Below are 20581 nucleotides of genomic sequence, written 5' to 3'. Positions count from 1 at the left end.
ACTTAGGCTTTTTTCACTCTTTATTTTTTTTAATGTTTTTATTTGCTTTTGAGAGAGAGACAGAGCGTGAGCAGGAGAGGAACAGAGAGAGAGAGGGAGCACAGAATCTGAAGCAGGCTCCAGGCTCTGAGCTGTCAGCACAGAGCCCAATGTGGGGGGCTCGAACTCAAACCCGCAAGATCATGACCTGAGGCAAAGTCAGACGCTTAACCAACTGAGCCACCCAGGCGCCCCGGCTTTTTTCACTTTAAAAAAAAAATGTGTTTTTTTGTTTTATTTTGAGAGAGAGAGAGCATGAGCAGGGGAGGACAGAGAGAGAGTCCCAAGCAGGCTCCACACTCAGCATGGAGCCCGATGCAAGGCTCAATCTCACAACTATGAGATCATGACCTGACCTGAAATCAAGAGTGGAGGCTTAACCAAGCCACCCAGATGCCCCAACTGTTTTTCATTCTTTACTCCATTTGATCCAGTCTGTTGCTGATTCTTTGTATTGCATTTTTCATTTCATTCATTGTATTCTTCACTCCAGAATTTCTTTTTGGTAACTTTTTTGTAAAAGTTTTATGTGTGTGTGTGTGTGTGTGTGTGTGTGTGAGAGAGAGAGAGAGAGAGAGAGAGAGAGAGAGAGAGAGAGAACATGAGCAGGGGAGGGACAGAGGACCCAAAACGGGCTCTGTCCTGAGAGCAGACAGCCCTATGCGGGGCTCAAACTCACGAACCGTGAGATCGTGACCTGAGCTGAAGTCACTCACCTCACCGAGTGAGCCAGCCAGGCACCACTTTTTTTGATACTTTTTAATGACTTATATCTCTGTTAAACTTCTAGTTTTGTTTGTGTGTATTTTTCCCTAATGTCTTGAATTGTCTTTCTGTGTTTTCTCATAGCTCACTGAGCTTCCTTAAACAACTATTTCAATTCTTTATCAGGCAAATCACAGATATCCTTTCTTTGGGGTCAGTTGCTGGAAAATTATTGTGTTCCTTTGGCGGTATGTTTCCTTGATTTTTCATGTTCCTTGAAGTCTTGCGTTGCTGTGTTTGCATTTGTAGAAGCAGTTACCTTATCCAGTCTTTACTGATGGCTTCAGGTAAGAAATACCTTCCATAAGCTTTGTGAGGGATTCTGACGCTTCCTCAGACCTTTTCTATGGATACACCTGCTCCATACTTCTTGTTCCCTCTTGGGGAAGGGGGTGCTTTTTTAAAAATTTTTATTTTATTTTATTTTATTTTTTATTTTATTTTATTTATTTTATTTTATTTTATTTCATTTCATTTTTTATTTTTTTATTTTTATTTTATTTTATTTTATTTTATTTTATTTATTTTTGAAATTTACATCCAAATTAGTTAGCATATAGTGCAACAATGATTTCAGCAGTAGATTCCTTAGTGCCCCTTCCCCATTTAGCCCATCCCCCCTCCCCCAACCCCTCCAGCAACCCTCAGTTTGTTCTCCATATTTATGAGTCTCTTCTGTTTTGTCTCCCTCCCTGTTTTTATATTATTTTTGTTTCCCTTCCCTTATGTTCATCTGTTTTGTCTCTTAAAGTCCTCATATGAGTGAAGTCATATGATTTTTGTCTTTCTCTGAATGACTAATTTCACTTAGCATAATACCCTCCAGTTCCATCCATGTAGTTGCAAAAGGCAAGATTTCCTTCTTTTTGATTGCCGAGTAATACTCCATTGTATATATACACCACATCTTCTTTATCCATTCATCCATCGATGGACATTTGGGCTCTTTCCATACTTGGGCTATTGTCAGTAGTGCTGCTATAAACATGGGGGTGCATGTGTCCCTTTGAAACAGCACACCTGTATCCCGTGGATAAATGCCTAGTAGTGCAATTGCTGGGTCGTAAGGTAGTTCTGTTTTTAGTGTTTTTTTTTTTTTTCAACGTTTATTTATTTTGGGGACAGAGAGAGACAGAGCATGAACGGGCGAGGGGCAGAGAGAGAGGGAGACACAGAATTGGAAACAGGCTCCAGGTTCTGAGCCATCAGCCCAGAGCCCGACGCGGGGCTCGAACTCACGGACCGCGAGATCGTGACCTGGCTGAAGTCGGACGCTTAACCAACTGCGCCACCCAGGCGCCCCTGTTTTTAGTTTTTTGAGGAACCTCCATACTGTTTTCCAGAGTGGCTGCACCAGCTTGCATTCCCAAGGGAAGGGGGTGCTTTTTAAGATGATAAGCCTCCTCTTGATCCTGCAAAGCCAGACCAAGTGCTGCCTGCCTCCCGTTTGCTTTCCGTTGGGTTGTGCTTATTGCTCAAGTTTGCTTGCTTTCTCCCGGCCCCTCTGAGTCAGCCGACTTTCTGCACATGCTTACTAGCCACCTTCAGAGACTCACTCTCAGTCCTCATGGGCATCCACAGGGAGCCAGCCACGGGGTGGGCGTGGGTGTGTGGGTGAGGCATGCACAGCACAGGGGATGCCCATGGATCAGTTGAGGGGACCCACAGGCAAAGCATGGGCGGTCTCCCTGATGTCTGCAGTGCAGTCAGTAGGATCCAAGTCCCTTTGATGCTTTCCAAGACCCCCAGCTGCTATTCTCCCAGCTGCTTCCTGACCCCTAGTTGCGTAGAACTTCTCTTCAGTGCATCCAGTCTGAGGTTTTTCCACCAGGTGTGTGATGGAACTTCTCTGCTGGACTCCCAGGTTTCCACAAAGGCACTCTTGTCCATGGGTGATTGTCAAAATCAGTGTTCTTTGGGGTAAAGAGAGTAGAAAAACTATTTCATCATTTGATTACATCACTCTCAACCTTTTCAAAGGTGCAAAAACTCTCCAGGAAAAATATGTTTCTTACCTTCTCCTCTAGCCATGAGAAGGTGACTGCCATTACTGGTTTCTTGTGTCTCCTTCCAGAGATAGTTTATGCATTTGCAAAGAGACTTTCCCTCCTGCCTGCCTGTCCACCACCATAGCCTGCTGTTCCTGGTGTCCTGAACTTGGCTTTTCTTCATTGATAACAGTACTTAGAGAGCATTCCTCGTCAATCTGATATTCTGAAGGTTTTCAAATTGTGCAAGCAATACACGAATATATTCTCCTGATTAAAAACAAGAAAAGGAAGCTATTCCTGCAAAGGCAGTATACACACAGAGAAGCAGTACAGTGTAGTGGTTAAGGGGATAGGCACTAGAGCCAGACCGCCTGGGTTCGAATTCAGGCTCTACCGCTTACCAGCTGTTAGACTCTGAGCAAGTTCCTTGACTTCTCTGTGTCTCTGTTCCCTCATCTATAAAATGAAGTTAATGACCCCTTCTTCATAGAGCTGTTGTACAGATTAAATGAGATACTACATGTATGATGCATAAAATAGTGCCTAATACTATATGTAGGATGTTTAGAACCGTGCCCAGTGGGTTGGAAATGCTAACTATTAGCTGCTCTCAACACATTGGTCTTTCTAGGCTGTGGACATACCAAGGAAATATTCCTTCTAAATGTCTTCTATTATTATTATTGTTATTATGGTAAGAACACCTAACACGAGATCTAGTCTCTTAACAGATTTTTAGTTTACAATACAGTATTATTAACTAGAGGCACAATGTTGTACAGCAGATCTCTCACACTTATTCGTCTTGCTTAACTGAAACTTTGCACCTATTGATTAGCAACTCCCCCTCTCCCCTTCCCCCCAGCACTGGCAACCACCAGTCCACTCTCTGCTTTAATGAGTTTGACTATTATAGATACCTCTGTAAATAGAATTATGCAGTATTTGTCTTCCTGAGACTGGCTTATTTCATTTAGCATGATGCCTTCAAGTTTCCTCCATGTCGTCACATATTACAGGATATCCTTCTTTTCTTTTTTTTTAAAGTTTATTTATTTATTTTGAGAGAGAGAGCGAGTGCACATGTCAGCGAGCAGGGGACGGGCAGGGAGAGAGGGAGAGACTCCCAAGCAGACTCCACACTCTGTGCAGAGCCGACGTGGGGCTCAATCTCATGGCCAGGAGACCATGACCTGAGCCAAAATCAAGAGTTGGTCACTTAACCAACTGAGTCACCCAGGCGCCTCAGGATATCCTTTTCTAAGGCTGATTAATATTCCACTGTACGTATATACCATGTTCCCTCTGTCAGGAATGTTCTTTCCTGCCTTTTACCTGCTGGCCTCATTCTCCTCCTCTGCACCCCAGGCTGCGTGAGGCGCCTCCTCTGGGTTCACGCATTCACCTCTGTGTTCCCCACTGGCCCTGATCACTCTGGCCCATGCTTCCTCTCTCGGGGCCTGGGTCACTTCAGCATCTCCCTGACCATACTGGGCTGTCATTCTCTGGTGAATGTCTGTCTTCCTATTCTCCTGTGAGCCTGGGAGGGCAGAAACTGAGCTGGCCTGACCACCACCGTTTCCCAACATGGCCCCACATAGGGCTGGGCCTGAGAAAACTCATTAGGTGCACCGTGTCCTTAATGCTTTAGTTCTGGCCTGATCATGTGGTTGGTGCTCAATGAATTTGAGAAAAAAATAAAAGGACCTTTTGACAACTCTGCCTCAGTGCTTTCCTCGTTTCACAATCTCACACCCCGTCCTAGTCTCCCTGTGCCTTCTCTCTTCTTTCCACCTCATCCACACTTCACGCTGGCCCCACCCACCTCCAAAGTCCCCCTTTCTTGGGAGCTTGCCCAGCCCTACCCATAAATTTCAGGCCCTCCATTACTCAGCTGAGCCAAGGAGCCCCTGAGATTTCAGACTTTGCTTATGACCTTAGCGCCCAAACTTCAGGTTTCAGACTCTGTAGACGGACTGCAAAGCTCTGTGCTGCTATTGTTCTCTATCATCTTTGCCAAAATGAACTTGGAAAGGAAACTTAACCTATGAAATATTGCTGCAAAAAAATGGATGAGCTAGAGCCACGTATGTGATGAAAATAAATTTCGAAAGCATAATGTCGAGGTGAAAAAAGTCAATTGCGTAAGGACATGTAAGATAGAGTTTGTCTAGAGTGTATCGTTATATAGAACTATATATTGATAAATCTATGTATATATTAAAAACATGAAAGCGTGCAGGGGGTGGAAACCCAAAAGGCTCATACACATTTGAAAAGGTGCTCAAAATCATTAGTAGTAAAGAGAAGTGAGAGCTGAAGTAATGGCGGGTGCCACTTGACACTGAATTACTCTGGCAAAAACTAGAAAGTTGGATAATGCCAAGTGTCAGCAGTGACGGAAGGGTACAGGAACCCTCATGAGTTCTCGGTTGGAGTGTGGACGGGACAACCATCGTGGAAAGCAATCTGGCACGTACATATTCATGACCCAGCCATTCTCCCTGGAAATAGACATATAAGTCTCCAAGGGCCATGCATGAGGGTGCCCACAGCAGCATTATTCACAGGGGTCGTGGTGGGGGAGGGGGGTTGGAAGGAGTCTGAGTGTCCTCACTGGGGAGGAGACAGTAAACCGTGGAGGGGGCACACCAGGGGTGCCCCAAGCAACCATGAGACACTGTGAACTCCATGTGTCCAGAGTAACATGGGTGGATCCTAAAATCAGTGCTAAGCGAGAAAAGAATGCACACAGTCATGGGCATATAAATTAGAAAACACTTGCACCTGGGTGGCTCGGTCAGTGAGGCGTCCCGACTCTTGATTTCAGCTCAGGTCATGATCTCACGGTTCGTGGGATCGAGCCCCGTGTCGGGCTCTGCACTGACAGGCGCTTCTCCCTCTCTGCCCCTTGCATGCGCGCTCTCTCTCTCTCTCTCAAAATAAATGAATAAAAACTTAAAAAAAAGAAAAAGAAAACAAAAGATGCACAGAAAGCAATGGTATCCATCCGACAAGAGCACAGCCAACTAAAAAATATGTTCAACATTCGAACATATGTGAATGTTTGCCAGTAGAGGGCACTGACAGAGACTGGGATATGGGAACATAAGGGAATAAATCAAATGTAAAACAAGAGTTATCTTGTGGAAAATAATGAGCTGAGAGAATGGAATTAACTCAACCCATGACGCCTGAGATCCGAAAAAGAGGACAGTGTAAGGGTTGTGGAGGGTGATGAGCCCCAAATGTAGGAATGAAGTTGTCTCTGGGGTGAGATCAGGTGGCTTCAAATGCCATCTGCAATGTATGCCACTTGAAAAAGAAAAAAAAAAAAAAAACAAAATCTTCAGTGAACATAGAAAAATACTTACATTTGACAAAGCTGGTGGGGAGGATGTAGGTGTTTGTTACAAGTATTCTCTACATTTTCTTGTCTGCCTGGAATATTTCCTATCAAAATTTTTAGAAGACTTTCACCACTGACCATGGAAAACAAAACATCTCATCTTTTTTTTTTTTTTAATTTTAACGTTTATTTACTTTTGAAAGAGAGAGAGATACAGAGCATGAGCGGGGGAGGGGCAGAGAGAGAGGGAGACAGAATTGGAAGCAGGCTCCAGGCTCTGAGCTGTCAGCACAGAGCCCGACGCGGGGCTTGAACTCATGAACCATGAGATCATGACCTGAGTCGAAGTCTGACACTCAACCGACTGAGCTACCCAGGCGCCCCCAAAACATCTCATCTTAAAAATAAATACAATGAAAATATATTATTCACTTCTAATCAGACACTGAGGCCTGTGGAGACCTGCTCTAAGCAAGGTTAGAGAGGCATTTAGGACACAGCATCAAACTACTTACTGAGCCTTTCTCGATGGCACCATCACGATTAGAACCAGATCATTTTCTTGTTAGATGTCAGTTGGTTCATGCCATTTCATTTCATGTCCATAAACAGCCTAAACTCATCTCTTGTGCAGAAACCACCCCTTCAACACATTGAGTAAGTCTCTTTGCAAATATTTTACCCTCTTTTTAAAATTTTTTTTTAAGTTTTATTTATTCATTTTGAGAGAGACAGAGTGAGCAGGGGAGGGAGGGAGAGAGAGGGAGAGAGAGAATCCCAAGCAGGCTCTGCACCATCAGCACAGAGCCCAACGTGGGGCTCGAACTCGTGAAACCGTGAGATCATGACCTGAGCTGAAACCGACAGCTGGATGCTCAACTTACTGAGCCACCCAGGTGCCCCAAGATTTTACCCTCTTAAAATGCATTGCAATTAAAAATATATACATATACATAGAAGAGTGCACTTATCATGACTATACAGCTTAATGTACTTTCACACAATCTGAACAACTCCATGTAACCAGTATCCAAATCAAGAAAAAGAATCCCCTCCCTGCCCCCCCCCCAAGTCACAATGCCCCCGAGAGTAACCACTTCCTTGACTTTTATCTCCCTAGATTGGTTTTGCCTGTTTTAGAACCTCATACTAAAATCATACAGTTACAATCTTTTGAGTGTGGCTTTTTCCATTTAGTGTAATGCTTTTGAAATTCATCCCGGTAGTTGCAAGTGTCAATAGTTCATTGCCTCTTATTGCTGAATAGTATCCCTTGTATGTGTGTGCCATAACGTGCGTATCCATTCTACTGTTGAGGAGCATTTGGGTGGTTTCCAGTTCAAGGCTGATACGAATACATTCAGAGCATTTGGTAGCCGGGAATGGGGGCATTCCCAGGGACAAATGGCTGGATCATAGGATAGCCATATGTCATCTTTAGAGGATGTGGCATTATGATTTTTTAAAGGAAGTAATTAGCACTTCAAAATGTATTGTTTGAAGAGTGGTTTATATAATAAGAAGAAAGAATCATGAAAATTCAAGTTTGACATCAAACTACACTGGCTTCATGTTTCAGAACAGAATGGATCCCTTTTATGACTGGTGACATAGTAATGCCCCATTGATAACTTTTTGTTTTTACTAGATATTTTACACTTGATTTTAGCCAAAAGCCTGAGACATTTCATGTAACTCCCAACTACTAACAGTTACCAACCATTTGAAAATAAAAATATTTCATATTATTCACATGGTCCTATTATTACCAAGTTATTTTAGCTAAAGCTCATAAAATGTACTTGACAGGTCATGTACATTATTATTTAAATTTTCTTATTAGTCCTTAATATAAATGTAAATCAACAGAGAAAAACTATTTCTTAATGTTTATTTATTTTGAAAGAGAGGGAGAGAGAGTGGGGAGGGGCAGAGAGATGCTCCGACTCCATGCTCAGCATGGGGCCTGACAGGAGTCTCATCCCAAGATCCTGAGAGATCATGGCCTGGACTAAATCAAGAGTCGGATGCTTAACTGGCTGAGCCACCCAGGTGCCCCGAGAAAAACTATTTTACATGTAAAGTGGATTGACTAAAAGCCAAATTGTTTTAATTTTAACTGGAACACGTCTCATGTGTCTTATTACCAAGCCATTGTGTTAACAGTGAAGTTTAAGTCCCATTTGTTTGCCGGTTTCACATCCACTTGAGGGAGCTACAGCTCAGAGAAAAAACATGGTAAATGCCTTGGTTCTTGAAAAGTTCTGGGGAGTGACTGGGTGCCCCAAGCCATTTTCATCTAAGGAACCAACCTCTTGCCACTAGGGGGCGCCATCGGAGGAAAAGTGGGCCTCTTGGGAGCATTGCTGGCGCAGCCTGGCCTCTTGCAGTACACGCGCCCAGAGGGCACCCTTTGCAGACATCCCTGCACTCAGTTCCCACTGCTATAAGTATAAGAATGATACCCATTCTGCAGATGGGCAAACGCACGCACCAAGTTGCGCAGCCCAGAGGAGCAGAGCTGGGATTTCAGCGTAGGTCTCTTTTGATTCTGTAGCCTGAAGACATTTCCACTTATGGCTCCTCGCTGTGACCCTGCTTTGTCCGTGGGGGGTGGGGGAGGGGTTGCTTTTCTCCCACCAAGCCCATTCAGTGTGCCCTCCCTCTTTTTCTGGCACACTCTCTTCCCCCTCTTGCGCACTCATCTGGAACTCCCCTCACACACCTGTCTCGAGCCGTCCTCTTCCCTTAGCCTGCAGCCCCTATAATCAGCCTTCTGAGCTGCCCTCTCACCTGCTCCCTCATCTCCTCCCCACCTCCTTGCCTTGGTCCAGCTCTGTCCTAGCCTGCTGGGTCCCTGTCTGGGCCTCCCCCTGGGCTCCCAGCCTCGGAGAGGTGGAGCCACCAGCACAGGAGGCAGTTCTGGAATTCAGGATTCACACGTGGATCCAACTTGGATCTCCCCCCTGCTCCCAAGAAGGCCCATGTCCTAAGGAGAGACATCAGGTGGCCCGGCCCCCTCCCCCACCAAGACAGCCTGGGAACCAGAGGCCATGGGCACATCACGCTGCTCATGTAGCCAGACATTAGCACAATCTTGAATTTCAGGTCTATAAATCACCTGGGTTGGGGGGTGGGGTGCTCATAAATCTGTTTTCCCATGCTGGTCGGCTTGCTTGACCTCTTGTCCCCTCCTCCTCCAGACTCCCTTCCTCCTTCCTGGGAGACTGGCCCAAGGAGGGGCCTGGGCATATATATATAGGCAGCCACTGTGGGAGGGGCTGACCACAGAGGCTTCGGAAAGAGAAGGTGAGGAGGGGGCTCTGGAGGGTCTGGATGAGCAAGGGAAAGTAGGAAGCTATGAGGTGCAGGGAGGCCAGCACTGAGCTCTGGCCAATGAGCCTCGGTTTCCTTGTCTGTAAAGTGGCCCGCCATCAGGGTTGTGGGGAGATTCATTCAGCACCAGTCTGGGCCCAGCAGAGAGCCAGGAGCACCCCCGGCAGCTGGGGTGTGGAGTGAGGCTGGTGGGGCTTCCCTCCCCTCCTGGCCTCATTCCCACTCATGTGTCCCCAGCAGGACTATGGCTTCTGCAGCAGCAGAGGCGGAGAAGGGGTCTCCAGTTGTGGTGGGACTGCTGGTGGTGGGCAACATCATTATTCTGGTGAGACCTCCCCCAGTGCTGGGAGCCCAGTGGGCGGGCAGGGAGGAGGAGATACCTGGGGGTGGGGGCTCAGGGCCCAGGACTCCCGGGTTGGTGATGGCTGCAGGCTGTCAAACCAGAGCGGCCTGGATTCCAATCCCCGCTCTGCAGCTCTGCGGCTCCCCAGCTTTGCAAACTCCAGCAAGCCACTCTCCTTCTCCGTGCTGCTTCCTCATCGATAGATTATGTCCCCATTGTGGGGACTGTTGTGTGGGTTCATCCATACTGACCCTCAGCTCCGAAAAAGTGCTTGACAAATGTTGTCCTTGTTAACATGACTATAGACATAAAGTGCCTGCTTGGGGCACAGGAGGCCCATCGTAATGAATACTAACCATAGCAATGTCTTATTAATTACTATTTAATTTTTTAAACTGTGATGCCTGTACATGGCTCTGGAGCCAGACAGCCTGGGCTCAAACCCCAGCTCTGCTGCTTTCTACTGTGGGACCTGGGGCCAGCAACGTAATCCTTCTGGGCCTCAGTTTTCTCATCTGTAGATGGAGATAAAAAAAGGAATGCCGAGAGTTTAAGATGAGTTATCAGATTCGTGCGGAGCGTGGGACGACACATGGTTACTGTTGGTATCGGCCATGACTCTGCAGCTGGTGACGATGATTATCACACAGAAAGCAGTTAGTGGGACCGTGCCTGGCGCGCACACACTAAGTACCCCATGAGTGTCAGTGTGAGTGTCGTCAAAGGTAGCCACTGTTCTAGAAGTCTTCCTCTCTCCTTGCTTCCCATCTCTCATCCCTATCAGTACCTAGATTTTTAGTTTCTCCAACAATTTCTTTAAGCAATAGGAACGTGTATACCTATTTTCTTCCCTTTTTGTCCAAGATACAGCTCATTCCACATCCTGTTCTGTGCCTCCCAGTTTCTCCTGCTGACCTAGTCTGTAGGCCCTTCCACATGAGTCCTCAGCCTCCTCGCCCTTTGTCATGACTGCAGAGCACCCCCTCGTGTGGCACGCCGGTTCCTTTTACGTGGTGACACAGGGAATGACTGTGTGGGTTTATGATTTTCCTGCACGAGCAGGATTGATTACTGCAGGCGGAATTGTGGATCAAAGGGTTGATGTGTTTGTAGTTGTTCTGCCCCGGCCAGATTCCTCAGCTCGGGAATAACAACACTATTGAGAGAGGGCATGTGATCAAGCATCTCCTCTGTTCCGGTCGTGCGCTCTGGGCTGTGTCTGTGGCATCTCCTCGTATCCTTGAAGCAACGGGCGGCTGGGATGTGGGCGGGGGGCAGGGATCCGGCCGGGCAGCCCTTCCCTTCTGGCCTCTGCCCAGCCCCATCCCCACTCACGGAAGGCGAGGTCCTTGCCCTTCTTCTTACAGCCGGCTTTACCGAGGCCGGTGGGGGCTCGGAAGGGGAACTTGTTCACAGAGAGTCCCGCAGCCCCGGCTGCCACGCCTGAGCCAGCCTTTCTAACCTGTTGCCCTGTCCAGCTGTCAGGCCTGGCCCTGTTTGCCGAGACCGTATGGGTGACCGCTGACCAGTACCGCGTGTACCCACTGATGGGCGTCTCAGGCAAGGATGACGTCTTCGCTGGCGCCTGGATCGCCATCTTCTGCGGCTTCTCCTTCTTCGTGGTGGCCAGCTTTGGAGTGGGCGCGGCACTCTGCCGCCGCCGGTCCATGATCCTCACGGTGAGGCCCCGGGGGCAGGGCATGGGGACGGGTGGGCACGGAGATCATCCACACGGAACCATAGTAACAACCACCGCCGCGGCCACGAGCGTGTGTTCAGCATGGTGCCACACTTGGGCCTGTCGTCCTATTTAACCTTCCCCTCACCCAGTAACAGGCTCAGCTGTTATCCTCAATTTCCAAAGAAAATTGGGGCACAGAGAGGGAGGCAAGGGAGCTCTGCCCAGGAGGATGATTCTTGAGTGGCAGGGCTGAGATTCGAACCTCAGCTAGTTGGTCCCCAGAGTCTGTGCTCGTGAACAACAACAGTAATGACAGCACAGCTACCAGTCAAGGAGTGCTCGCTATATTCTAAATGTTTTACATAGATTGGCTCATTTATTCCTCACAACCTACCATGAGATACCATCCTCCTCGTGAACCCGTTTGACAGAGTAGAAACTGAGGCTCGGAGAAGTGAAGTCACTTATCCAGGGTTGCACGGCGAGTGGGTGACAGAGCCGGGATTTGAACCCGAGTAGTTCAGCTCGAGCCTGTGCTCTGAATTTCTGCCGGGAATGACCACCACCACAAAACCCACACTTCCCAAGCACCCCTCATGTGCCCGGCACTAGGCTGAGCAGTTTAGAAAATGAGCTCCGCCAGAAGCCTCCGAAGTTATGCTTCTCGGCCCCTTTACCAGTTGAGGAAACTGGGGTTCAAAGAGGCCAACAGCCCAGGCGTTCGGGAAGGCAGGGCCTCTAATCCCGGCCCCACTGCTGCAGAGCCAACATGGTGCCTCCTCTACAATCAAGGGCCTTTTCGATTCCCGGGAGCAGCTACTTATTCAATCGACAAACGTTTATTGAGCAAGAACCACGTGCCAAACCCCGCGCTGGGCACTGGGGCTCTGGTGAACCCCTTGTCCCAGGGGAGGATGCTCCAACGGGAGCAGCAGTGCACAGCGAAGAGGGAAGGGAGAGTCGGAGCTGGGGCAGGGGAGGCCTGCAGCCAGAGAAAGCGAAGGCCTTGGGGAGGTGAGGGAGTGAGCCTTGAGTCTACAGGAAGAGCATGCGGAAGAGCATGCGTGGGGGAGGGAACAACAAGAGCAAAGGCTCTGAAGTCAGAGCCAAGTGGGGGTGGTGGGGAAGGAGAGGAAATGAGGTTGGATGGAGTGGGTACAGTGGGCGGTGGGCAAGGGGCAGGAGGCCGAGAAGGGGAAGGTGGGCCTATCGGGTGAGTCTTGCCAGCCTTGGTAAGGACCTGGGCATTATTGTAAGATGGAGCCTTGGAAAGGCTTTCCTTCTCTTTTTCTTTCTTTCCTACACGGAATTCTCTGGCATAACCATTTAACCTAAGCCCTAAAAGCTCACCCAACGGGTGAAAAAAAAAAAAAAAAAGGTGGCTGTCTCCCTTATTAGTTTGTCATTAACTAAGACACAAAATTTTATTTTTATTTATTTATTTTATTTTATTTTAATTTTATTTATTTTATTTTAATTGTATTTATTTTTTTATTTTTATTTTTTTAACTGGGCATTTTTTCACATGATATTTTATTGCAAATATTGCAAATTGAACATTGGTTACCGACTGGAGAACATTTTTAAACATTTTATTTTGAAAAATTATCCAACTTACAGAATCGTGGCAACAGTAAACTCCCACAAATCTTTCTAAATTCACCAGTCATTAACATGTTGCTTTGTTTCTCAATCTTTCATTATTTATTTTTTATTTTTTAATGTAGTTTATTGTCAAGTTGGCTAACATAGTGCATACAGTGTGCTCTTGGCTTTGGGAGTAGATTCCCGTGATCCATCGCTTACATACAACACCCAGTGCTCATCCCCACAAGTGCCCTCCTCAATGCCCATCACCCATTTTCCCCTCCCCGCCGCGCCCCTGCCCCTTCAACCCTCAGTTTGTTCTCTGTATTTAAGAGTCTCTTATGGTTTGCCTCCCTCTCTGTTTGAAACTATTTTTCCCCTTCCCTTCCCTCTGGTCTTCTGTTAAGTTTCTGAAATTCCACATATGAGTGAAAACATATGATATCTTTCTCTGCCTGACTTATGTCACTTAGCAGAACACCCTCCAGTTCCATCCAGGTTGCTGCAAACGGCAGGATTTCTTTCTTATTGCCAAGTAGTATTCCATTGTATGTATAAACCACATCTTCTTGATCGATTCGTCAGTTGATGGACATTTAGGCTCTTTCCATGACTTGGCTATTGTTGAAAGCGCTGCTATAAACATTGGGGTACAAGTGCCTATGCATCAGTACTCCTGTATCCTTTGGGTAAATTCCTAGTAGTGCTACTGCTGGGTCATAGGGTAGGTCTATTTTTAGTTTTTCTTTTTTTTTTTTTTAATTTTTTTTTTCAACATTTATTTATTTTTGGGACAGAGAGAGACAGAGCATGAACGGGGGAGGGGCAGAGAGAGAGAGGGAGACACAGAATCGGAAACAAGCTCCAGGCTCTGAGCCATCAGCCCAGAGCCCGACGCGGGGCTCGAACTCACGGACCGCGAGATCGTGACCTGGCTGAAGTCGGTCGCTTAACCGACTGCGCCACCCAGGCGCCCCTATTTTTAGTTTTTCAAGGAACCTCCACACAGTTTTCCAGAGCGGTGGCACCAGTTTGCGTTCCCACCAGCAGTGCGAGAGGATTCCCGTTTCACCACATCCTCGCCAGCATCTGTTGTTTCCTGAGTCGTTGATTTTAGCCACTCTGATGGATGTGAGGTGATATCTTGGTGTGGTTTTGATTTGTATTTCCCTGATGATGAGTGACGTTGAGCATCTTTCCACGTAAGGCATAGAATTTTATGGGAAATTTATGGGAAATTTCAAACATAGAGCAGAGTGAGTGGCATGAGCCCTGCACCCCCATCACCTGGTTTCAACGACATCGGCCATAGACTTGGCCAGCTTTGTCCCCTCTGCTCCACCCCTGCCTGCCCACATTCTTCTTTCTGGGGTATTTTGAAGTGCATTGCAGACACCAAGTCATTTACCCATAAATATTTGAGTGCACATTTCTGTGATGAGGACACTGTTTTGAGCAGCCAGACGGGTTATACCGCAGCGTCTCAGCTCATGGCAGAGGGGTTAGCACGACCACTTTCCACCCCCTGTTGCTCTGAGGCAGAGGGCGTGGGGTGAGGGAAGAGCTTTTTTTTTTCTTCTTATGCACAACCATCATGCCACTGGTGCACCTACAAAACCCACCCAAATTCCTTCTTATCTCTCTTCCGATATCTGTTTGAACGCAGACTAGACAAACAGACAACCAAATGTTCCTGGTTGTCTCAAGAAGGTCTTTTTTTTTTTTTTTTCTCCTATGGTAGACATTTATTTTACCGCACCCAAGCCAATAGTTAGCTTCAGGAAATACTTTACATATTTCTGTTGCTTTCATTTGTTCCTAACATTTTATTACAAAAAAAATACAGAAATATATCAAAAACACAGAAAAGGTGAAAGACTTGAACGGGGAACCCCTGTACGTACACCCACCACGTAGATGCTACCGTTCACATTGTCCTACACTTCTTTTTAAAGTTGCATTTCTAGGGGCGCCTGGGTGGCGCAGTCGGTTAAGCGTCCGACTTCAGCCAGGTCACGATCTCGCGGTCCGTGAGTTCGAGCCCCGCGTCGGGCTCTGGGCTGATGGCTCGGAGCCTGGAGCCTGTTTCCGATTCTGTGTCTCCCTCTCTCTCTCTGCCCCTCCCCCGTTCATGCTCTGTCTCTCTCTGTCCCAAAAATAAATAAATGTTGAAAAAAAAAATTAAAAATAAATAAATAAATAAATAAAAATAAAGTTGCATTTCTAGGGGCGCCTTGGTGGCTCAGTCGATCGGGCATCTGACTTCGGCTCAGGTCATGATCTCATGGTTTGTGGGTTCAAGCCCCATGTCGGACTTTGGGCCGACAGCTCAGAGCCTGGAGCCTGCTTAGAATTCTGTGAATTGCTTAGAATTCTCTCTCTGCCCCTGCCCTGCTCATGCTCTGTCTCTCTCTCTCTCTCTCTCAGAAATAAATAAAAGCATTAAAATAAAATAAAATAAAGTTGCATTTCTATCCATCAGTCCGTCCCTTGAAGGGGTGTGACTTGATACAGGCTTTGCCCTGACCGGGCTGTCCCCCTGTCTCTCCCTCCCTCTTTCCCCAGTACCTGGTGCTCATGCTCATCGTCTACATCTTTGAATGCGCCTCCTGCATCACATCCTACACTCACCGAGACTATGTGAGCTGGGCAGAGGCCAGGGGAGGGGCATGACTTGGGGGAGGGTGGCAAGGGTCTGGGCCTGGGGGTGGGGTGGATGGAGGTCGACCTCCCGCCCCACCCAGCCCCACTGGATCCTGTTCTTCCTGGACCTCCGCAGATGGTGTCCAACCCATCCCTGATTACCAAGCAGATGCTGACCTTCTACAGTGCAGACACGGACCAGGGCCGGGAACTGACTCGTCTCTGGGACCGCATCATGATTGAGGTGGACATGGGGGGGGGGGGAGGGGTGGAGGCGGGCGAAGGGATGGGGAGGGCTGGAGGACCTGGGACTCTGAGGTAGCTAGGGCTCCCATTATGCCCACTGGTAGATGATACCCACTCCTGCGGTTCTTATGGGGGGTGGGGAGGGCTGGTCATGGCCATTTTCCAGATGAGGAGACAGGCCCAAAAAGGGAATGTCACTTGTCCAATGTCACGTGGTTGGTAAGCTGGGATCAAGATCTGACAGCCTATAACCAGAGTCCCTGCTCTTAATCATGACACATACCTTCTTAATAATGATGGTAATAATAATAACGAAATGTAATGAGTACTAACTTCTTTAGTACTGTTCAAAGCACCTTTAAAGCTTACTTTTTCCTCACAACTACCCCATAAAGGAGATCAGCTTTTTAACAATGAGGAAACCAAGGTAAGGGGTTGCGTGGCTTACACAAGGTCACACAGCTGGTAGGTCGCAGAACCAGAAGGATTGAAACCCAGACCAGCAGTTTCCAGAAGCCACATTCTTTTTTTTTTTTTTCCTAATGTTTATTTTTGAGAGAGAGACAGAGACAGCATGAGCGAGGGAGGGGCAGAGAGAAAGTGAGAGACACAGAATCCGAAGCAGACTCCAGGCTCTGAGCTGTCGGCACAGAGCCCAACGTGGGGCTCACACTCGTGAACCGCGAGATTATGACCTGAGCCGAAAGTCGCTGTTTCACTGACTGAGCCACCCAGGCGCCCCCGAAGCCACATTCTTAATTAAACCCAATGCGATGTGGCACAAGAGAAGAATATTGAGGACCCAAGGGAAATTGAGGTCCCAATTCGGTTCAAGTCATACAGCTAGCCAAGATGGGGACTTGAAGGAACCTATGTTTTTATCATTCAGGGCCACAAATTAAACACCTACAGGGGCCAGAAGAAGCCAAAATTCTGCCTTTGGGTGTCATTTACTTCGGGTTTTGTTGACAGCTAATTCAAAAGAATTTTAAAATAAGTAACGAAACGGTGGGTTTGATCCAAATCCTCCACCAGCCTCTTGGTGACGGGACAAATATCTCCTGCTCCCTGTTCACACACACGGACACTTGCCCCACCCCCACCCCCCCAGCCCCTGCGAAGAGGACATAGGGAAGTCAGGCCCAGCTTCCTCACTCTGCAACCTCGGGCGAGTGGCTGTCCTCTCTGAGCCGAAGCCTGCCTGACTCCGGCCTTTCTCTCCAGCAAGAGTGCTGTGGCACATCCGGTCCTATGGATTGGGTGAACTTCACCTCGGCCTTCCGGGCAGCCACCCCGGAGGTGGTGCTCCCCTGGCCCCCATTGTGCTGTCGGCGGACAGGCAACTTCATTCCCCTCAATGAAGAAGGCTGCCGCCTGGGCCACACAGACTACCTGTTCACCAAGGTGCGCCCCCCCCCCCCCCGCCCCCACCGGTCTGCAGGTCTGGCCGCCTCGGTTTCTTCTATCTCTCCCTCCCGTCCTCTCCTCCCCTCTCTGGCTTTTTCTTTCTCCCCCCTCTCTCTGGCTCGCCCAAACCTCTCCCCGTCAGTCCCTGCCTCCCTCTGCTAGTCAGGGGGAGGCCCAGGACCTGGCCTTTCTCAGTTGGGAATAAGAACAACAACAATACCAGCACAACAGCAACGCCAGCCATCGCTTATCCAGCCTTTGCGTGGTGCCGGGCATTCTTCTAGGTGTTTCAGGTTTTTGTCTGATTTCTCACCGCAGCCCTGGGAGGCAAAGATTAGAATGATCCCATTTTAAGGATGAGGAAACGGAGCTCACTCGCTAGTGAGGGATGGAGCTGGGGCTGGATTTCAGGAGGGCAGGCCCCAACTAGGCGCTTTAACAGTGCAAGGTGAGTGCCGAGGCAGAGATTGAAACCAGAGGAGATTAGCTGGGAGGAGAACCAGTCCCAGTGGTTGCTCTGGCTGCTTTGGGCCCCCGGGGGGGGGGGGGCCTTCAGCCACGTCTTAGATCAGGTGTCACGGAGAGAGGAGCCTGTGCAAACCATCACCGCTGTCAGAGTCACCCAGCCGTTTCTCAAGCCCGACTCTGTGCGGAGTGCGTGTGTGTGCGCGCGCGCGTGTGCGCGCATGTCGTCCCATGGAATCCCCACAAGTGCTCTCGGAGGCCGGTGCGTCAGGGTTGCCACTTGCACAGACGGGGAAGCTGAGGCTTAGAGGGTCAGAATCATTCCTAGGCTCCAACAGCTAACAGGTGGCAGAGCTGGTCCCCAATTCAGTCCCACCTGACTCCAGGACAGACACCCTGAATCTCGTTCTCTGCTGCTTCCAAGTCGAGGCAGGGGTCTACATGGAAATGACTCGCTTGTGAGACTCGGGCCCCACCTGGCCTCATTCCTAAAGGACGTAGCAAAACTGCACTCATCCTAAAGGCAGATTTCAAACCCTGGGAACTTACGGGCAGCATGGAAAGCCAGCTCTAGACAAGACTGCCCTCAGACTCTCATAGCCACCAACAGGGCAGTACCCACTTGTGCGGGTCGTGGGCTCAACATCGCATCCCTGGTTCCCCAGAACCGCTCTGGGAGGTAGACACTGCCACACCCCCCATTGCACAGGTGAGCAAACCAGGGCTTGAGGAAGGAAATCACCTTCCCAAGGCTCACGGTGACGTTTTTTCAACCCCCACCCCCTGTCTCTCCCCCTCCCAGGGTTGCTTCGAGCACATCAGCCATGCCATCGACAGCTACACGTGGGGCATCTCGTGGTTTGGGTTTGCCATCCTGATGTGGACGGTGAGAGGTGGGGAGCCTCTGGGCTAGGCGGGATGTGCGTGTGGGGCTGGAGCGCCCCTCACTCCACTGCCTCCTCCTCCAGCTGCCTGTGATGCTGATGGCCATGTATTTCTACACCACGTTGTGAGGGACAGGAAGGCCACATGCACGCCTCGGCCTCTTCCTCCTCCTGTTCCTGTCTCCTCCGGCCGCGGACTGGATGGCTGCCTCACCTCTCCCCTTCCCACCTCCCTCAAGCTTCCCTCCTTCCTCACCAAAGACCTTTTCCCAGGTTTCTGAGCCCTGCTGGGACTTGGAGGTGCCCCGAAACCCTGGGACATGGGTGCGTGGGCCCTTAGCCCTTGACGTCATTTCACTTTGCTGATTCCTGGCCCATCTTTCAGTGTCAATTTCAAGTCCTGTCCTCCCGGAACCCTTCCGGGATCCCAGCCACCCCATCACCAATGCCTCTCTTATAGCTCCCCAAGCTCCTCCTTCATGGTAGATGTTGGCCCTCATTGCTAAATAGTTTGGGGTTGTTTATTCTCTGGTGGACTAGGGTCGCCAGGAAGGGAGGAACAAGCTCTGTCATGGTCACTGTATTGTCCCCAGCATCACCCAGCAGAGGGCTGAGCGTGGATATTCAATAAATACTGGTTGAATGAATTAATTTGCTTTCTTCTGGGGCAAAGACAAATGAACAATAACTCTTCCAATGGAAGTGGCAGAAACCCAACTGGCACTGACTGAAACATAACATAGAATTTCTCGACTCATGCAACTGAGTCAGTATTGCTGGCTTCAGGCATGTCTGGATCCAGGGGTTCAATCTAAGTTTCAAGGAAACCTGCTTCATTCGCAGACAGACTTTCTCATAGCTAAGCAACACAGCAGCAAGAGAGGCCTCTCTCCCAACAGCTGTACCCAAGGTCAGGGATTCAATCTCACTGTCTTACTTTAGAGTCTAGCCCATCCTTTGGTTGGGGAAGGGAGGGTATCTGGATTAATACTGCTAAGGGTGGTGTTGGGAAGTGGGGGTGGTTTATCAAAGGAAAATTAGAGCTCGGGCTGTTGGGCTGGTATGGGTGACAGATAACCTCCTCCTACGGGCTGTAGCTTCCAGCAAGTTCTCTAATGGGTGGATGACAGCAAAACTCTAGGAATCTCATCCTCGCTCTTTTGTCCTCTCTGAAGCAGGCCATCCTCTGTCCATTTTATAGTAATTAGGCCCTGCCAAGAGGGCCTGGCCTCCTTCTCCATCAAATGAAGTTTCCCACACTCCTCATTTACTCCACAGATGGTCTGCAAATGCTGAATTCAGATATCAAACTTTTAAAAATATACTTTTAAAAATCTGCAATGATCTGGGGCACCTGGGTGTCTCAGTCGGGTGAGCGGCCGACTTCAGCTCAGGTCATGATCTCACAGTTCGTGAGTTGGAGCCCTGTGTCAGGATCTGTGCTGACAGCTCAGAGCCCAAGGTCTGCTTCGGATTCCGTGTCCCTCTCTCTCTTCCCCTCCCCCACTCACGCTCTGTCTGTCTCTCTTTCCCTCTCTCTCTTTCAAAAATAAACATTTTTTTTTTTTTAATTTGTAATGGTCAAAGAGGCTTTTTTGTTAGGGTGAAAAACGGCAAACAACCATCGGCAGGGGGTGGGTTGTACAACTCACGTTACATCCTTAGGCCGGAATCTCTGTGGCTGTTTAAGAAGAATGTAGAGGGAGGCGCCTGGGTGGCCCAGTCTGTTAAGCGCCCGACTTCGGCTCAGGCCACGATCTCACGGTTTGTGAGTTTGAGCCCCACCTGAGTCAGGATCTGTGCTGACAGCTCAGAGCCTGGAGCCTGCTTCGGATTCTGCGTCTC

General features: G+C 48.7%; 1 protein-coding gene across 1 annotated transcript; it reads left to right on the top strand.

The window, feature by feature from the left end:
- Nucleotides 1-9697: 9697 nt before the first annotated feature.
- UPK1A (uroplakin 1A) lies at nucleotides 9698-19383 on the top strand. Its single transcript, XM_043600743.1, has 7 exons — nucleotides 9698-9805; nucleotides 11302-11502; nucleotides 15657-15731; nucleotides 15871-15978; nucleotides 17205-17384; nucleotides 18655-18738; nucleotides 18821-19383. Exons 1-7 carry the CDS (start codon nucleotides 9725-9727, stop codon nucleotides 18863-18865), a joined length of 774 nt encoding a protein of 257 aa, XP_043456678.1. The 5' UTR covers nucleotides 9698-9724; the 3' UTR covers nucleotides 18866-19383.
- Nucleotides 19384-20581: the final 1198 nt, after the last annotated feature.

Source organism: Prionailurus bengalensis, chromosome E2, assembly GCF_016509475.1.
Source record: "Prionailurus bengalensis isolate Pbe53 chromosome E2, Fcat_Pben_1.1_paternal_pri, whole genome shotgun sequence".
Classification (NCBI taxonomy): Eukaryota; Metazoa; Chordata; class Mammalia; order Carnivora; family Felidae; genus Prionailurus; species Prionailurus bengalensis.
This window is presented reverse-complemented; position numbering and strand designations above follow the sequence as displayed.

Excerpts from the sequence above, each read along its gene's own strand:
- UPK1A (XM_043600743.1), top strand. The coding sequence starts at position 9,725 with ATGGCTTCTGCAGCAGCAGAGGCGGAGAAGGGGTCTCCAGTTGTGGTG. Across the intron at positions 15,732-15,870 it reads CCTACACTCACCGAGACTAT|ATGGTGTCCAACCCATCCCT; the intron begins GTGAGCTGGGCA and ends GGACCTCCGCAG. Across the intron at positions 15,979-17,204 it reads GGGACCGCATCATGATTGAG|CAAGAGTGCTGTGGCACATC; the intron begins GTGGACATGGGG and ends CTTTCTCTCCAG.